The 19333-nt window shown below is 50.0% G+C and overlaps 1 protein-coding gene across 44 annotated transcripts in view; it reads left to right on the top strand.

Annotated features, from left to right (window-relative positions):
- Positions 1 to 19333, top strand: part of PTK2B (protein tyrosine kinase 2 beta) — a 128107-nt gene that overhangs the window by 103114 nt on the left and 5660 nt on the right. For 37 of the 44 annotated variants that reach the window (XM_074536421.1, XM_074536418.1, XM_074536416.1 and 34 more), the window contains 6 exons: positions 5276 to 5422; positions 8228 to 8263; positions 10292 to 10319; positions 10524 to 10570; positions 14364 to 14513; positions 18132 to 18212. In XM_074536421.1, the coding sequence (XP_074392522.1) occupies positions 5276 to 5422; positions 8228 to 8263; positions 10292 to 10319; positions 10524 to 10570; positions 14364 to 14513; positions 18132 to 18212 (489 nt within the window). Of the gene's footprint in view, positions 1 to 5275; positions 5423 to 8227; positions 8264 to 10291; positions 10320 to 10523; positions 10571 to 12904; positions 13034 to 13805; positions 13852 to 14001; positions 14152 to 14363; positions 14514 to 18131; positions 18213 to 19333 lie in introns of those variants that run through there. The other 7 variants (XM_074536381.1, XM_074536380.1, XM_074536386.1 and 4 more) reach the window with 7 other exon arrangements.

Genomic DNA, 19333 nt, shown 5'->3' on the forward strand with positions numbered 1-19333 from the left:
CCCATTGTTGGGATCCTCTTCCAGTTGGGGTTCGGCATCCAGAGGAATTCCCAATCCTCAAAAATATTCCAATTTTGGGGATCTTCTTTCCATTGGAATTTGAGATCCAGAGGAATTCCCAATCCTCAAAAATTGTCCCATTGTTGGGATCCTCTTCCAGTTGGGATTCAGCATCCGGAGGAATTCCCAATCCTCAAAAATCCCTCAAAAGTCGTCCTGGTGGGGATTTGGCATCCGGAGGAATTCCTGATCCTCAGAAATCCTCAAAAATTGTCCCAGTGGGATCCTGCATGCCGGAGGAATTCCCAAATCCTTAAAAATCCTTCAGAGATCATTCCCTGGTGGGATTCGGCATCTGGAGGAATTCCCAATCCTCAAAAACCATCCCATTGTTGGGATCCTCTTCCAGTTGGGATCCCGCATGCCAGAGGAATTCCCAAATCCTTAAAAATCCTTCACAAATTGTCCCGGTGGGATTTGGTGTCTGGAGGAATTCCCGATCCTCAAAAATGGTCCAATTTTTTGGGATCCTCTTCCCATTGCAATTTGAGATCCAGAGGAATTCCCAATCCTCAAAAACCATCCCATTGTTGGGATCCTCTTCCAGTTGGGATTCGGCATCCAGAGGAATTCCCAAATCCTTAAAAATCCTTCAGAGATCATTCCCTGGTGGGATCCTGCATGCCAGAGGAATTCCCAAATCCTCAAAAATCCTTCAGAGATCGTTCCCTGGTGGGATCCTGCATGCCAGAGGAATTCCCAAATCCTCAAAAATCCTTCAGAGATCATTCCCTGGTGGGATTCGGCATCCAGAGGAATTCCCGATCCTCAAAAATGGTCCCATTTTTGGGATCTTCTTCCCATTGGAATTTGGGATCCAGAGGAATTCCCAATCCCCAAAAATTGTCCCATTATTGGGATCCTCTTCCAGTTGGGATTCGGCATCCAGAGGAATTCCCAAATCCTCAAAAATCCTTCAGAGATCATTCCCTGGTGGGATCCTGCATGCCAGAGGAATTCCCGATCCTCAAAAATCTTTCACAAATTGTCCTGGTGGGATTTGGTGTCTGGAGGAATTCCCAATCCTCAAAAATTGTCCCATTTTTGGGATCCATTGGGATCTGCTTCCCATTGGAATTTGAGATCCAGAGGAATTCCCAATCCTCAAAAATCTTCTTGTTGAGATCTCCTTCCCATTGGGGTTTGAGATCCAGAGGAATTCCCAATCCTCTAAAATTGTCCCATTATTGGGATCCTCTTCCCATTGGAATTTGGGATCCAGAGGAATTCCCAATCCTCAAAAACCATCCCATTGTTGGGATTCAATTTCCCATTGGGATCCGGCATCTGGAGATCTTCCCAATCCTCAAAATTCCTTCAAAGATCGTCCCGGTGGGATTTGGCTTCCAGAGGAATTCCCAATCCTCTAAAATCCATCCCATTTTTGGGATTTGGGATCTGGGATGCCCTCCCAATCCTAAAAATCCATCCCATTTTTGGGATTTGGGATCTGGAGGAATTCCCAATCCTAAAAATCCATCCCATTTTTGGGATCTGCTTCCCATTAGGATTTGGGATCTGGATGCCTTCCCAATCCTAAAAAACCAATTTTTGGGATTGACTTCCCATTGGGATTTGGAGGAATTCCCAATCCTCAAAAATCTTCGTGTTGGAATCCATTGGGATCCACTTCCCATTGGGATTTGGGATCCTGAAACCTTCCCAATCCTAAAAAACATTCAATTTTTGGGATCAATTTCCCATTGGGATTTGGGATTTGGAGGAATTCCCAATCCTCAAAAATCGTCCCATTTTTGGGATCAATTTCCCATTGGGATTTGGGATCTGGACATCTTCCCAATCCTAAAAATCCTTCTGGCTTTGGGATGGATTTCCCATTGGGATTTGGGATTTGGAGGAATTCCCAATCCTCAAAAATCATCCCATTTTTGGGGATCGATTTCCCATTGGGATTTGGGATGCCTTCCCAATCCTAAAAATCCATCCCATTTTTGGGATCTGCTTCCCATTGGGATTTGGGATCTGGAGGAATTCCCAATCCTAAAAATCCATCCAATTTTTTGGGATCTGCTTCCCATTAAGATTTGGGATCTGGAGGAATTCCCAATCCCAAAAATCCATTCCATTTTTGGGATTTGGGATCCAGATGCCCTCCCAATCCTAAAAATCCATCCCATTTTTTGGGATCTGCTTCCCATTGGGATTTGGGATCCGGATGCCTTCCCAATCCTAAAAATCCATCCCATTTTTGGGATTTGGGATCCGGATGAAGTCCCAGTCCTAAAAATCCATCCCATTTTTTGCGATCTGCTTCCCATTAGGATTTGGGATCTGGAGGAATTCCCAATCCTAAAAATCCATCTCATTTTTGGGATTTGGGATCCGGATGCCTTCCCAATCCTAAAAATCCATCCCATTTTTTGGGATTTGGGATCCGGATGCCCTCCCAATCCCAAAAATCCATCCCATTTTTTGGGATCTGCTTCCCATTAGGATTTGGGATCTGGAGGAATTCTTAATCCTCTAAAATCCATCCCATTTTTGGGATTTGGGATCCGGAGGAATTCCCAATCTTCTAAAATCCATCCCATTTTTGGGATTTGGGATCCGGATGCCTTCCCAATCCTAAAAATCCACCCCATTTTTGGGATTTGGGATCCGGATGCCTTCCCAATCCTAAAAATCCATTCCATTTTTTGGGATCTGCTTCCCATTAGGATTTGGGATCTGGAGGAATTCCCAATCCTGAAAATCCATCCCATTTTTGGGATTTGGGATCTGGAGGAATTCCCAATCCCAAAAATCCATCCCATTTTTGGGATTTGGGATTTAGGATGCCTTCTCAATCCTAAAAATCCATCCCATTTTTTGGGATTTGGGATCCGGATGCCTTCCCAATCCTAAAAATCCATCCCATTTTTTGGGATCTGCTTCCCATTGGGATTTGGGATTTAGGATGCCTTCCCAATCCTAAAAATCCATCCCATTTTTGGGATTTGGGATTTGGGATTTAGGATGCCTTCTCAATCCTAAAAATCCATCCCATTTTTGGGATTTGGGATCCGGATGCCTTCCCAATCCCAAAAATCCCTCCCATTTTGGGATTTATATCCGGATGCCTTCCCAATCCTAAAAATCCATTCCATTTTTGGGATTTGGGATCTGGAGGAATTCCCAATCTTCTAAAATCCATCCCATTTTTGGGATTTGGGATCCGGATGCCTTCCCAATCCCAAAAATCCATCCCATTTTTTGGGATCTGCTTCCCATTGGGATTTGGGATCCAGATGCCTTCCCAATCCTAACAATCCATCCCATTTTTGGGATCTGCTTCCCATTAGGATTTGGGATCTGGAGGAATTCCCAATCCTAAAAATCCATCCCATTTTTGGGATTTGGGATCCAGATGCCTTCCCAATCCTAAAACTCCATTCCATTTTTGGGATTTGGGATCCGGATGCCTTCCCAATCCTAAAAATCCATCCAATTTTTGGGATTTGGGATCTGGAGGAATTCCCAATCCTCTAAAATCCATCCCATTTTTGGGATTTGGGATCTGGATGCCTTCCCAATCCTAAAAATCCATCCCATTTTTTGGGATCTGCTTCCCATTAGGATTTGGGATCTGGAGGAATTCCCAATCCTAAAAATCCATCCCATTTTTGGGATCCATTGGGATCTGCTTCCTGTTGGGATTTGGGATCTGGATGCCTTCCCAATCCTAAAAAACCAATTTTTGGGATTGACTTCCCATTGGGATTTGGGATCTGGAGGAATTCCCAATCCTCAAACTCCATCCCATTTTTGGGATCTGCTTCCCATTGGGATTTGGGATCCAGAGACCTTCCCAATCCTAAAAATCCATCCCATTTTTTGGGATCTGCTTCCCATTAGGATTTGGGGTCTGCAGGAATTCCCAATCCTAAAAATCCATCCCATTTTTGTAATTTGGCATCTGGATGCCTTCCCAATCCTAAAACTCCATCCCATTTTTGGGATTTGGGATCCAGATGCCCTCCCAATCCTAAAAATCCATTCCATTTTTTTGGATCTGCTTCCCATTGGGATTTGGGATCTGGAGGAATTCCCAATCCTAAAAATCCATCCCATTTTTGGGATTTGGGATCCGGATGCCTTCCCAATCCCAAAAATCCCTCCCTTTTCCGATCTCCGCTTCCCGCCGCCGCTTCCCGCCGCTCCGCGTTGGATCCTCCCGTTCCCATGGGAATCCCATCCCCATCTTCGGGATCTCTCCCTGTTTTCCCCACCCCCATATCCAGGATTTTTTTTTTTTTTTGGGATTCCAATCCCAAAAAAATGAGCTCGGAATGGGAATGGGGCTGTTGGCCGTGGGGATCCCGCCTGAAATTCCCGAGGGTTGTGATCCCAAAATTTCTGCTCCAAGCTGGTGTGCTGGGAATGCTGTGGATTCTCTCCTTGTTGGAATTTCCTTCTTTTTCCTCCTTTTTTCCCACTTTTTTCCCCGGTTTTCCCCACTTTCCCCCATTTTTCCAAATTTTCCCCTGTTTTTCCCAACTTTTCCCCCCCATTTCCCCCATTTTTATCCATTTTCTCCCTTTTCCCCTTCCATTTTCCCCTTTCTCCCCTTTTTTCCCCCATTTTCCCCCTTTCCCCATTTTCCCCCATTTCTCCATTTTTCCCCATTTTCCACCTTTCCCCATTTTCCCCCTTTTTCCCTTTTTCCCCTTTTCCAATTTTTTCCCTTTTCCCCCTTTTTTCCCTTTTCCCCCATTTCCCCATTTTCCCCCCTTTTCCCCTTTTCCCCCCTTTTCCCCTTTTTCCAATTTTTCCCTTTTCCCCCTTTTTCCCCTTTCCCCTTTTTTCCCATTTTTCCCTTTTCCCCCTTCCCCCCCTTTTCCCCCATTTTCCCCCATTTCCCCATTTTTCCCCCTTTTCCCCTTTTCTCCAATTTCTCCCCTTCTCCCCTTTTTCCAATTTTTCCCTTTTCCCCTTTTTTTCCCTTTTCCCCCTTTTCCCCTCTTTTCCCCATTTTCCCTCTTTTTCCCTTTTCCCCCTTTTTCCCCTTTTTCCCCTTTCCCCCCATTTTCCTCCACCCTCTCCAGACCCACACTGGGAACCCCTCCCTATAAATTAATCAATTCTTCACCATTAATTAATTCAACAATTCCCTTAATTACCCACCCGTCATTCCCCACCCCTCAGCCCCCATTCCCGCCGTGCGTGGGTTTATTTTTTTCCCGGGAAAAACCCCGAAATTCCCGATTTTTGGCAGGAGGAGGATTTCCAGCGCCCCTCGAGCCGGGAGGAGGCGCAGCAGCTGCTGGAGCTGGAGCGGCTGCGCGTGGAGCAGGCCATGGAGAGGCAGCAGAGGGAGATGCTGGAGGACCAGCGGTGGCTCCAGCAGGAGGTCCAGAGCCTGGTCAGACATCCCAAAAAATTCCCCAAAAATTCCCCAAAAATTCCCAAAAATTCCCCAAAAATTCCCCAAAAATCCATCGGGAATTGCCCCTTGTGGGATGGGATCTCATCGTGGTTCCAATCCTGATGGTTCGCGGTTCCTCCAGGGTTCCTGGAGAAATTCCAGGATGGGTTGGGTGGGGAGGGACCTCAAGAATCGCTGGTGGCTCCAGCAGGAGGTCCAGAGCCTGGTCAGACATCCCAAAAATTCCAAAAAGTTTCCCCAAAAATTCCTCGGAAATCGCCCCTCGTGGGATGGGATCTCATTGTGGTTCCAATCCCGATGTTTTGCGGTTCCTCCAGGGTTCCTGGAGAGTTCCAGGATGGGTTGGGTGGTCAGGGACTCAAAGGAGATGCTGGAGGACCAGCAGTGGCTCCAGCAGGAGGTCCAGAGCCTGGTCAGACATCCCCAAAAATTCCCAAAAAATTCCCAAAAGTTTCCCCAAAAATTTCCCCAAAATTCCCCAAAAGTTTCCCCAAAATCCATCGGGAGTTGCCCCTCGTGGGATGGGATCTCGTCATGGTTCCAATCCCGATGGTTCGCAGTTCCTTGGGGGTTCCTGAACAATTGGGGACCTCAAAGGAGATGCTGGAGGACCAACAGTGGCTCCAGCAGGAGGTCCAGAGCCTGGTCAGACATCCCAAAAAAATTCCCAAAAAATTCCCAAAAATTTCCCCAAAAATTCCTCGGGAATTGCCCCTCGTGGGATGGGATCCCACCATGGTTCCAATCCCGATGGTTCGCGGTTCCTCCAGGGTTCCTGAACAATTGGGAACCTCAAAGGAGATGCTGGAGGACCAGCGGTGGCTCCAGCAGGAGGTCCAGAGCCTGGTCAGACATCCCCAAAAAATTCCCGAAAAATTCCCAAAAAATTCCCCAAAAATTCCCAAAAATCCATCTGGAATTGGCTCCTCCTGGGATGGGTTGGGTGAGGATCACAGACAGTTCACGGTTCCTCCAGGGTTCCTGGAGAGTTCCAGGATGGGTTGGGTGGGCAAGGACTTCAAAGGAGATGCTGGAGGATCACCAATGGCTCCAGCAGGAGGTCCAGAGCCTGGTCAGACATCCCCAAAAAATTCCCAAAAAATTCCCCCAAAATTCCCAAAAGTTTCCCCAAAAATTCCCCCAAAATTCCCAGAAGTTTTCCCAAAAATCCCTCAGGAGTTGTCCCTCATGGGATGGGATCTCACCATGGTTCCAATCCCGATGGTTCACGGTTCCTCCAGGGTTCCTGAACAATTGGGTGGGCAGGGACCTCAAAGGAGATGCTGGAGGACCAACAGTGGCTCCAGCAGGAGGTCCAGAGCCTGGTCAGACATCCCCAAAAAAATTCCCCAAAAATTTCCCCAAAATTCCCAAAAGTTTCCCCAAAAAATTCCCAAAAATTCCCCAAAAATCCCTCAGGAATTGCCCCTCATGGGATGGGTTGGGTGGGAGAGGAGATGGGATCTCACCATGGTTCCAATCCCGATGTTTTGCGGTTCCTCCAGGGTTCCTGGAGAAATTCCAGGATGGGTTGGGTGGGGAGGGACCTCAAGAATCGCTGGTGGCTCCAGCAGGAGGTCCAGAGCCTGGTCAGTCATCCCAAAAAAATCCTGAAAAATTCCCCAAAAATTTCCCCAAAATTCCCAGAAGTTTCCCCAAAAATCCATCGGGAATTGCCCCTCCTGGGATGGGATCTCACCATGGTTCCAATCCCGATGGTTCGCGGTTCCTCCAGGGTTCCTGGAGAGTTCCAGGATGGGTTGGGTGGGCAAGGACTTCAAAGGAGATGCTGGAGGACCAGCGGTGGCTCCAGCAGGAGGTCCAGAGCCTGGTCAGACATCCCAAAAATTCCCAAAAGTTTCCCCAAAAATTTCCCAAAAATTCCCAAAAGTTTCCCCAAAATCCATCGGAAATTGCCCCTCGTGGGATGGGATCTCGCCATGGTTCCAATCCCGATGGTTCGCGGTTCCTCCAGGGTTCCTGAACCATTCCAGGATGGGTTGGGTGGGAAGGGACCTCAAGGATCACTGGTGGCTCCAGCAGGAGGTCCAGAGCCTGGTCAGACATCCCAAAAATTCCCAAAAAAATTCCCAAAAGTTTCCCCAAAATCCATCGGGAATTGCCCCTCGTGGGATGGGATCACGCCATGGTTCCAATCCTGATGGTTCACGGTTCCTTGGAGGTTCCTGGAGAATTCCGGGATGGTTTGGGATGGGATCCATGGACCTTCAATCCCATCAATTCCCACCATCCCAGGGTGCTCCAAACCCACCCTTGGGTGCTCCCAAGGATTCTCTGGGAATTCCAGCCCAGCCAGGAATCCCTTCCCAAGATCCCAAAATCCCAAACTCCCCTTTCCCAGGGAATTCCCTCCATCCCCAGCCTGGCATTGGATCCATCCCCATCCCGACTCCTCCTTGAGAAGGAATTTTGGGATCCGGGGGACTCCACAATCCCAAGAAATATTTGGAATTTTGGGCAACTTCAAGACATTTTCAGTTCCACTTTATTATCATTATTTTTAGTATTTTGAATATGAGATTTTTCTCCCTTTTCCCATTTCCCCCCATTTTCCATTTTCCCCAAATTTTCCCCAAATTTTCCCCAATTTTCCCCAAATTTTCCCCAAATTTTCCCAATTTTCCCCAATTTTCCCCAAATTTTCCCAATTTTCCCCAATTTTCCCCAAATTTTCCCAATTTTCCCCAAATTTTCCCTCATTTTTCCCACATTTTTCCCAATTTTCTCTCACCTCACCCCATCTTTTTCCCATTTTTCCAGGATCCCAAGGTGTTCCTGAACAACAACATTCCCCCGGTGAGTGATCCCTGGAAAATCCCTGGAAAAAATTCCCAAAATTTTTTTTAGGGAATTTTTTTTTGGGGAATATCTGAAATCTCTTCCTTCCCGTTCTAATCAATATTGATTTGTTAATGAATTTGGGAAAATTGTCCAGAAAATTGGGAAATCCCAAGAAAATTGGATCCCAGGATCCTTCCCGACATTCCAGCAGGAATTTCTTCCCTTTATCCCAAATTTTGTGGCTTTTTCTCCCTCCATCCCAAATTTTGGGGCATTTCCTCCATTTATCCCAAATTTTGGGGCTCTTCTTCCCTCCATCCCAAATTTTGGGGCATTTCCTCCCCTTTTTCCCAAATTTTGGGGCTCCTCCTCCCTCCATCCAAAATTTTCGGTTTTCTCCTCCCTCCATCCCAAATTTTGGGGCATTTCCCCTCTTTATCCCAAATTTTTGGGAATTTCCTACCTCCATCCCAAATTTTGGGACATTTCCTCCCCTTTTTCCCAATTTTTGCGGCGTTTCCTCCCTTCATCCCAAATTTTGGGGCTTTTTTTCCCTCCATCCCAAATTTTGGGGCATTTCCTCCTTCCATCCCAAATTTTGGGGCATTTCCTCCCTCCATCCCAAATTTTGGGACATTTCCTCCATTGATCCCAAATTTTGGGGCGTTTCCTCCTTCCATCCCAAATTTTAGGGCTCCATCCCAAATTTTGGGACATTTCCTCCCTCAATCCCAAATTTTGGGGTTCCTCCTCCCGCCATCCCAAATTTTGGGACATTTCCTCTCTTTTTCCCAAATTTTGGGACATTTCCTCTCTTTATCCCAAATTTTGGGACATTTCCTCTCTTTATCCCAAATTTTGGGGCTCCTCCTCCCTCCATCCCAAATTTTAGGGTTTCTCCTCCCTCCATCCCAAATTTTGGGGCTCCTCCTTCCTCCATCCCAAATTTTGGGACATTTCCTCACGTTTTTCCCAACTTTTGGGGCGTTTCCTCCATTTATCCCAAATTTTGGGGCGTTTCCTCCCTCCATCCCAAATTTTGGGGCTTTTTTTCCTTCCATCCCAAATTTTGGGACAATTCCTCTCTTTATCCCGAATTTTGGGGCATTTCCTCCCTCCATCCCAAATTTTGGGGCTCCTCCTCCCTCCATCCCAAATTTTAGGACATTTCCTCCATTTATCCCAAATTTTGGGGCATTTCCTCTCTTTATCCCAAATTTTGGGGTTCCTCCTCCCTCCATCCCAAATTTTAGGGCTCCATCCCAAATTTTGGGGCATTTCCTCCATTTATCCCAAATTTTGGGACATTTCCTCCCTCCATCCCAAATTTTGGGGCGTTTCCTCCATTTATCCCAAATTTTGGGGCATTTCCTCCATTTATCCCAAATTTTGGGGCTCCTCCTCCTTCCATCCCAAATTTTGGGTGTTTCCTCCCTCCATCCCAAATTTTGGGGCTTTTTTTCCTTCCATCCCAAATTTTGGGGCGTTTCCTCCCTCCATCCCAAATTTTGGGGTGTTTCCCCCCTCCATCCCAAATTTTGGGGCATTTCCTCCATTTATCCCAAATTTCGGGACATTTCCTCCCTCCATCCCAAATTTTGGGGTTTCTCCTCCCTCCATCCCAAATTTTCGGCATTTCCTCCATTTATCCCAAATTTTGGGACATTTCCTCCCTCCATCCCAAATTTTGGGGCATTTCCTCCATTTATCCCAAATTTTGGGACATTTCCTCCCTCCATCCCAAATTTTAGGGCTCCATCCCAAATTTTGGGGCATTTCCTCCCTCCATCCCAAATTTTGGGGTTTCTCCTCCCTCCATCCCAAATTTTGGGGCATTTCCCCTCTTTATCCCAAATTTCCGGCATTTCCTCCCTCCATCCCAAATTTTGGGGCTCCTCCTCCCTCCATCCCAAATTTTTGGCATTTCCCCCCTCCATCCCAAATTTTGGGACATTTCCTCCCTTTTTCCCTATTTTTGGGGTGTTTCCTCCCTTTTTCCCAAATTTTGGTGTCTCTAATTCCCGATTTTTTCCCCCCTTTCAGCTCCTCCCGGAGAAGGAGACGGATTACAGTGAGTTCCTCCCAATTCCCACCCGGAATTTTCCTCGGGAATGTTTTTCCACCCACCCACGAGCGAAATTCCCATTTTTTTTCCCAAAGCTGGGAAAACTTTGGGATTCGGGATCCCGGGGGTTTCGTGGCATTCCCGCGGGTTTTTTCCCGGAATTTTCTGGAATTTTCCGGAATTTTCCAGATTTTCCCTCTTTTTTCCCAGCGCAATTCACGGGGCCGCCCCAGAAGCCGCCGAGACTCGGGGCTCAGGTAAGACCCGGCCTGGATCCGGATCGGGATCCCACCGGGAAATCCCAAAGAATTCCAGGATGGTTTGGGCGGGAAGGGACCTTGAAGATCCCGGAGTGATCCAACTTTTCCTTGGACATTCCCAGGGATTCTCTGGATCCAGGAATTCCTTCCCAAAATCCCAAAATCCCAAAATCTCAAAATCCCAAAATCCCAAAATCCCAAAATCCCGACCCTCTGGTCATGGTGGGATCCATTCCCTGTCCTGCCATTCCAGGCCCTTTTCCCAAATCCCTCTGGAATGGATCCATCCCCATCCCGATTCCTCCTTGAGAAGGAATTTTGGGATTCAGGGAATTCTCTGGGAATTCAGGACTCCAGGAAGGGTCTCCCTTCCCTTTTCCATCCCTGAATTCCATAAAAATCCCTCGGGATGGATCCTGAGTGTCCCAGAATCCCGGAATGGTTTGGGATGGGATCCATGGACCTTCAATCCCACCCCATTCCATGGGCACGGAATTCCAGGTTCCTCCAATCCCCATCCCAGGGATGGGACCGTCTTTCCCATTTTTTCTGGAATTCCTGATCCCATTATCCCTGTTTTTCCTGTTTTCCCAGAATTCCTGATCCCGTTATCCCTGTTAACCTAGAATTCCTTATCTCTGTTATCCCAGAATTCCTGATCCCGTTTTCCCTCTTATCCCAGAATTCCTGATCCTGTAATCATCCCGTTTTTCCCAGAATTCCCATTATCCTGTTATCCCTGTTTTTCCCAGAATTCCCGATCCCATTATCCCAGTTATCCTGGAATTCCCGATCCCATTATCCCATTTTCCCTGGAATTCCCAATCCTGTTATCCCTGTTATCCCGGAATTTCTGATCCCATTATCCCATTTTCCCTGGAATTTCTGATGCCGTTACCCCTGTTATCCTGGAATTCCCATGATCCCATTATCCCTGTTGTCCCTGTTTTCCTGGAATTCCTGATCCCGTTATCCCCGTTTTTCAAGCAATTCTTGATCCCATTATCCCTGTTTTTCCCAGAATTCCTGATCCCATTATCCCTGTTATCCTGGAATTCCCATGATCCCATTATCCCTGTTATCCCGAAATTCCTGATCCCATTTTCCCTGTTATCCTGGAATTCCCAATCCTGTTATCCCTGCTTTTACCAGAATTGCTGTTATCCCATTTTTCCCGGCATTCCCACCCCGTTATCCCAGTTATCCTGGAATTCCTGATCCCATTATCCCATTTTTCCTGGAATTCCTGATCCCATTATCCCTGATCCCGTTATCCCCGGTATCCCAGAATTTCTGATCCCGTTATCCTGGCATTCCCTATCCCTTTTTCCCTGTTATCCTGGGATTCCCAATCCCTGTTATCCCAGGATTCCTGATGCCGTTATCCCATTTTTCCTGGAATTCCCGATCCCGTTATCCGTGATCCCGGTATCCCTGTTACCCTGGAATTCCCAATCCTGTTATCCCTGTATTCCCAGAATTCCTGATCCCGTTTTCCCTGTTTTCCCGGGATTCCCAGTACTGTTATCCCTGTTTTTTACCAGAATTCCTGTTATCCATTTTTTCCGGCATTCCCACCCCATTATCCCATTTTTCCTGGAATTCCTGATTCCATTATCCCTGATCCCGTTATCCCTGTTATCCCAGAATTTCTGATCCCGTTATCCTGGCATTCCCTATCCCTTTTTCCCTGTTATCCTGGGATTCCCAATCCCTGTCATCCTGGGATTCCTGATGCCGTTATCCCATTTTTCCTGGAATTACCGATCCCGTTATCCGTGATCCCGGTATCCCTGTTACCCTGGAATTCCTGATCCCTGTTATCCCTGTTTTCCCAGAATTCCTGATCCCATTACCCCTGCCCTGCTATCCCAGAATTCCCCATCCCCGTTACCGTGGGATTCCCAATCCTGTTATCCCTGTTATCCCCATTATCCCCTTTTTCCTGGAATTCCGACCCCATTATCCCGGTTTTTCCTCCCGCTCCAGCCCATCCAGCGCCAGGACCGCTCACAGCATGCGGTGTATGGCTGCATCACAGAATTCCTGATCCCATTATCCCCGTTATCCTGGAATTCCTGATCCCATTATCCCCGTTATCCCCGCTATCCCAACATTCCCATTATCCCGATTTTTCCCGGTTTTTTTCCCAGCTCCAGCCCATCCAGACGGCGCCGACGGCGCTCCGTGACCGCTCGCAGGACGCGGTGTACGGCGGGGTCACGGAATTCCTGACCCCGTTATCCCCATTATCCCCATTATCCCCATTATCCCCATTATCCCGGAATTCCAACATTCCCATTATCCCGATTTTTCCCATTTTTTTCCCAGCTCCAGCCCATCCAGACGGCTCCGACGGCGCTCCGTGACCGCTCTCAGGACGCGGTGTACGGCGGGGTGACGGAATTCCTGATCCCATTATCCCTGTTATCCTGGAATTCCTGATCCCATTATCCCTGCTATCCTGGAATTCCTGACCCCGTTATCCCCATTATCCCCGTTATCCCTGTTACCCTGTTATCCTGTTATCCGGATCCCGTTATCCCTGTTGTCCCAGAATTTCTGATCCCGTTATCCTGGCATTCCCTATCCCTTTTTCCCTGTTATCCTGGGATTCCCAATCCCTGTTATCCCTGTTATCCCGGGATTCCTGATGCCGTTATTCCATTTTTCCTGGAATTCCCGATCCCTGTTATCCCTCTTATCCCGGAATTCTTGATGCCATTATCCCTGTTATCCCCGTTATCTCTGTTAACCCTGTTATCCCCATCCTGTTATCCCTGTTATCCTGGAATTCCTGACCCCGTTATCCCTGTTATCCCCGTTATCCCCGTTATCCCCGTTATCCCTGTTATCCTGGAATTCTGACATTCCCATTATCCTGTTTTTTTTCCCAGCTCCAGCCGATCCAGACGGCGCCGACGGCGCTCCGTGACCGCTCTCAGGACGCGGTGTACGGCGGGGTGACGGAATTCCTGACCCCATTATCCCTGTTATCCCTGTTATCCCCGTTATCCTGGAATTCCGACATTCCCATTATCCCGGTTTTTTTCCCCAGCTCCAGCCCATCCGGATGGCGCCCACGGCACGCCGAGACCACTTGCAGCACGGTGTGATGGAATTCCTGATCCCATTATCCCCGTTATCCCAGAATTCTGACATTCCCATTATCCCGGTTTTTCCCAGTTTTTATCCCGGAATTCCCACCCCATTATCCCGTTTTTTTCCCCAGCTCCAGCCCATCCAGCCGGCGCCCACGGCGCTCCGTGACCGCTCGCAGGACGCGGTGTACGGCGGGGTGACGGAGCCATCCCCAGAATGCCTGATCCCATTATTCCCATTATCCCCGTTATCCTGGAATTTCTGACCCCGTTATCCCCGCTATCCCGACATTCCCATTATCCCGATTTTTCCCGTTTTTTTCCCAGCTCCAGCCCATCCAGACGGCGCCCATGGCGCTCCGTGACCGCTCGCAGGACGCGGTGTACGGCGGGATCACGGAGCCGTCCCCGGAATGTCTGATCCCATTATTCCCATTATCCCTGTTATCCTGGAATTTCTGATCATGTTATCCCGGAATTCCGACATTCCCATTATTTATCCCGGTTTTTTTCCCAGCTCCAGCCCATCCAGACGGTGCCAACAGCGCGCCGTGACCGCTCTCAGGATGCGGTGTACGGCGGGGTCACAGAGCCGTCCCCGGAATGTCTGATCCCATTATTCCCATTATCCCTGTTATCCCGGAATTCCGACATTCCCATTATCCCGGTTTTTCCCGGTTTTTTCCCAGCTCCAGCCCATCCGGACGGCACCGACGGCGCTCCGTGACCGCTCTGAGGACGCGGTGTACGGCGGGGTGACGGAGCTGGTGCGCGCGGTGCTGCAGCTCAAGGACGACATCGCCCGCGCGCCCCCCGACCGACACGTCCTGGCCGTCAAGGTGGGCACGCAATTCCCACCCGGAATTCCCACCCGGAATTCCCACCTGGAATTCCCACTGGGAGATTCCCACCCGGAATTCCCACCCGGGAGATTCCTGGGAAATCCCCGGGATGGTTTGGGATGGGATCCATGGACCTTCAATCCCAATTCCCACCATCCCAGGGTGCTTCAAATCCACCCTTGGGTGCTCCCAGGGATTCTCTGGGAATTCCAGCCCAGCCAGGAATCCCTTCCCAAGATCCCACCATCCCAAGCTCCCCTTTCCCACTGGAAGCCATTTCCTGCTTCCTGCCCCTCCATCCTTCATCCCAAATCCCAAATTCCGGCTCTGGAATCCCAAATTTCCCTCTGGAAAAGGCCCCAAGGATTCCCTGGATCCTTCTCTGATCCAGCTGCACATTCCCAGCTCTGCCAGCCTGGAACTGGATCCATCCCCATCCTGATTCCTCTTGAGAAGGAATTTTGGGATTCAGGAAATTCCCTGGGAATTCAGGACTCCAGGAAGGGTCTCCCTTCCCTTTTCCATCCCCAAATTCCACAAAAATCCCTCGGGATGGATCCTGAGTGTCCTTGATCCCAGAATCCCAGAATGGTTTGGGATGGGATCCATGGACCTTCAATCCCAATTCCCACCATCCCAGGGTGATCCAAACCCACCCTTGGACACTGCCAGGGATTCTCTGGGAATCCTGGTGGGACCCATCCCATCCTGGTGGGATCTATCCCTGGTGGGATCCATCCATCCCACCCTGGTGGGACCCATCCCATCCTGGTGGAATCCATCCATATTGTGATCATCCATCCCTGGTGGGATCCATCCCATCCTGGTGGGATCTATCCCTGGTGGGATCCATCCTAGTTGGATCCATCCCTGGTGGGATCCATCAATCCCTGAGATCCATCCCTGGTGGGACCCATCCCATCCTGGTGAGACCCATCCATCCCACCCTGGTGGGATCCATCCATCCCATCCTGGTGGGACCCATCCCTGGTGGGACCCATCCATCCCATCCCTGGTGGGATCTATCCTAGTTGGATCCATCCCTGGTGGGATCCATCCCATCCTGGTGGGACCCATCCATCCATCCTACCCTGGTGGGATCCATCCCATCCCTGGGATCCATCCTGGTGGGACCCATCCCATCCCTGGTGGGATCCATCCATCCATCCCTGGTGAGACCCATCCATCCCTGGTGGGATCCATCCATCCCATCCTGGTGGGACCCATCCTGGTAGGACCCATCCCATCCTGGTAGAACCCATCCTGCCCTGGTGGGATCCATCCATCCCGTCCTGGTGGGATCCATCCATCCCTGGGATCCATCCCATCCTGGTGGGACCCATCCCATCCTGGTAGAACCCATCCCACCCTGGTGGGATCCATCCATCCCTGGGACCCATCCATCCTGGTGGGACCCATCCATCCCATCCCATCCCTGGGATCCATCCCATCCTGGTGGGACCCATCCCTGGTAGGACCCATCCTGGTGGGACCCATCCATCCCATCCTGGTGGGCTCCATCCCTGGTGGGATCCATCCCATCCTGGTGGGATCCATCCATTCCATCCTGGTGGGATCCATCCATCCCATCCCTGGGATCCATCCTGGTGGGACCCATCCCACCCTGGTGGGACCCATCCTGGTGGGACCCATCCATCCCTGGTGAGACCCATCCATCCCATCCTGGTGGGATCCATCCCTGGTGGGATCCATCCCTGGTGGGATCCATCCATCCCTGGAATCCATCCCTGGTGGGACCCATCCCATCCTGGTGGGACCCATTCCTGGTGGGATCCATCCCATCCTGGTGGGACCCATCCTAGTTGGATCCATCCCTGGTGGGACCCATCCCATCCCTGGGATCCATCCTGGTGGGATCCATCCCATCCCTGGTGGGATCCATCCTGGTGGGACCGATCCCATCCTGGTGGGACCCATCCTAGTTTGATCCATCCCTGGTGGGATCCATCCCATCCCTGGGACCCATCCCATCCTGGTGGGATCTATCCATCCCTGAGATCCATCCTGGTGGGATCCATCCCATCCCAGCCTGGTGGGACCCATCCATCCATCCATCCCAACCTGGTGGAACCCATCCCGCCCTGGTGGGATCCATCCATCCCTGGGATCCATCCCATCCTGGTGGGCTCCATCCCTGGTGGGACCCATCCCATCCCATCCCATCCCATCCTGGTGGGATCCATCCCTGGCGGGACCTATCCATCCTGGTGGGATCCATCCCTCCCATCCTGGTGGGATCCACCCCATCCCTGGTAGGACCCATCCCATCCTGGTGGGACCCATCCATCCATCCCACCCTGGTGGGCTCCATCCATCCCACCCTGGTGGGACCCATCCATCCATCCCATCCCTGGGATCCATCCCATCCTGGTGGGATCCATCCCTGGTAGGATCCATCCCTGGTAGGACCCATCCTGGTGGGACCCATCCATCCATCCATCCCACCCTGGTGGGACCCATCCCATCCCATCCGATCCTGGTGGAACCCATCCCACCCTGGTGGGATCCATCCCATCCTGGTGGGACCCATCTCATCCCTGGTGGGATCCATCCATCCATTCCTGGTGGGACCCATCCCACCTTGGTGGGCTCCATCCATTCCATCCCATCCTGGTGGGATCCATCCCATCCCATCCTGGTGGGATCCATCCCTGGTGGGATCCATCCCATCCCATCCTGGTGGGATCCATCCATCCTGGTGGGACCCATCCATCCCTGGGATACATCCTGGTGGGATCCATCCATCCTGGTGGGACCCATCCATCCATCCCTTCCTGATGGGACCCATCCCATCCTGGTGGGACCCATCCTGGTGGGACCCGTCCCTTGCGATCCGTCCTGGTGGGATCCATCCCTGGTGGGACCCATCCCACCTTGCTGGGCTCCATCCCTGGTGGGACCCATCCCATCCCATCCCATCCCATTCCATCCTGGTGGGATCCATCCCTCCCATCCTGGTGGGATCCATCCGTCCCTGGGACCCATCCCACCTTGGTGGGACCCATCCATCCATCCTGGTGGGACCCATCCCATCCTGGTGGGATCCATCCCTGGTGGGATCCATCCATCCCACCCTGGTGGGACCCATCCCATCCTGGTGGGATCCATCCATCCTGGTGGGACCCATCCATCCATCCCATCCTGATGGGACCCATCCCATCCTGGTGGCACCCATCCCATCCAGGTGGGATCCATCCCATCCTGGTGGGACCCATCCTTGGTGGGACCCATCCATCCCATCCTGGTAGGGCCCATCCCATCCCTGGGATCCATCCCATCCCTGGTGGGATCCATCCATCCCTGGGATCCATCTCATCCTGGTGGGATCCATCCCATCCCATCCCATCCTGGTGGAACCCATCCCATCCCTGAGATCCATCCCTGGCAGGACCTATCCATCCTGGTGGGATCCATCCCTCCCACCCTGGTGGGACCCATCCATCCATCCCATCCTGGTGGGATCCATCCATCCCATCCTGGTGGGACCCATCCATCCATCCCATCCTGGTGGGATCCATCCATCCCATCCTGGTGGGCTCCATCCATCCATCCCATCTCTGGTGGTCTTCATCCCGACGTTCTCCGTTCCCGCAGAACGTGGGGCTGTCGCTGCGGAAGCTGCTGGGCAGCGTGGACGCCGTCCTGCCCGAGCTGCCGCCCTCGTCCCGCACCGAGGTACGGACACGGCAACGGGGCGGGAAAAATTCCCAAAAATCTGCTCGGAACATTCCGGAACTTCCGGGGAAACATCCGGGATTTTATGGGGAAATTATGGAATTTCCTGGAAAAAAAATCTGGGATTTTATGGGGAAATTATGGAATTTTCTGGAAAAAAATTTTGGAATTTTCTGGTAAAATTCCAGAATTTCCTGGAAAAACTGTGGATTTTCCTGAAACATTCCAAAATTTTCTGGGAATATGATGGAGTTTTGTTGGAAAATTTCTGCAATTTCCTGGTGGAAAAATCCATAATTTTGTGGGGAAAATCTGTAATTTTCTGGATAAACTCTGGAATTTCCTGGAAAGGTTTCCTGGGGAAATTCTTGAATTTTCTAGGAAAAAAAAATTGAATTTTCTGGGGGGAAAATCCAGGTTTTGGGACAAAAAAATCGTGAATTGGCTGGGAAAATTCTGGATTTTTTTTTTTTTAATTTCCTGCAAAAAAATCCCCGGAATGTTCCAGAAGCTTTCCCGTTTTCCAGATCGAGGGCACGCAGCGGGCGCTGAACAAGGAGCTGGCGGCGCTGATCGCCAAGCTCCGCCTGGCGCAGCAGAAAATCCCTAATTTTCTGGGAAAATTCTGGAATTTTCTGGGGAAATTCTTGAATTTTCTGGGGGGAAAAATCCAGGTTATTGGGAAAAAAAATCTTGAATTTTCTGGGGGGAAAATCCAGGTTTTTTGGGAAAAAAATCCTGAATTTCCTGGGAAAATTTGCTGGAAAAATTCCAGAATTTTTTTAAAAAAATCCCAAAATTTCCTACAAAATTCCTGGAATTTCCTGCAAACTTTCCTGTGTTTCAGATCGAGGGCACGCAGCGGGCGCTGAACAAGGAGCTGGCGGCGCTGATCGCCGAGCTCCACGTGGCACAGCAGAGAATCCATAATTTTCTGGGAAAATTATGGAATTTTCTGGAAAAATTCTGGACTTTTCTGGAAACATTTCCTGGGGAAATTCTTGAATTTTCTAGGAAAAAAAAATTGAATTTTCTGGGGTGAAAATCCATGTTTTTTTGGGACAAAAAATCTTGAATTTCCTCTGAAAATTCCGGAATTTTTTTTAAAAAAATCCCAGAAT

Source organism: Zonotrichia albicollis, chromosome 3, assembly GCF_047830755.1.
Source record: "Zonotrichia albicollis isolate bZonAlb1 chromosome 3, bZonAlb1.hap1, whole genome shotgun sequence".
Lineage (NCBI taxonomy): Eukaryota > Metazoa > Chordata > Aves > Passeriformes > Passerellidae > Zonotrichia > Zonotrichia albicollis.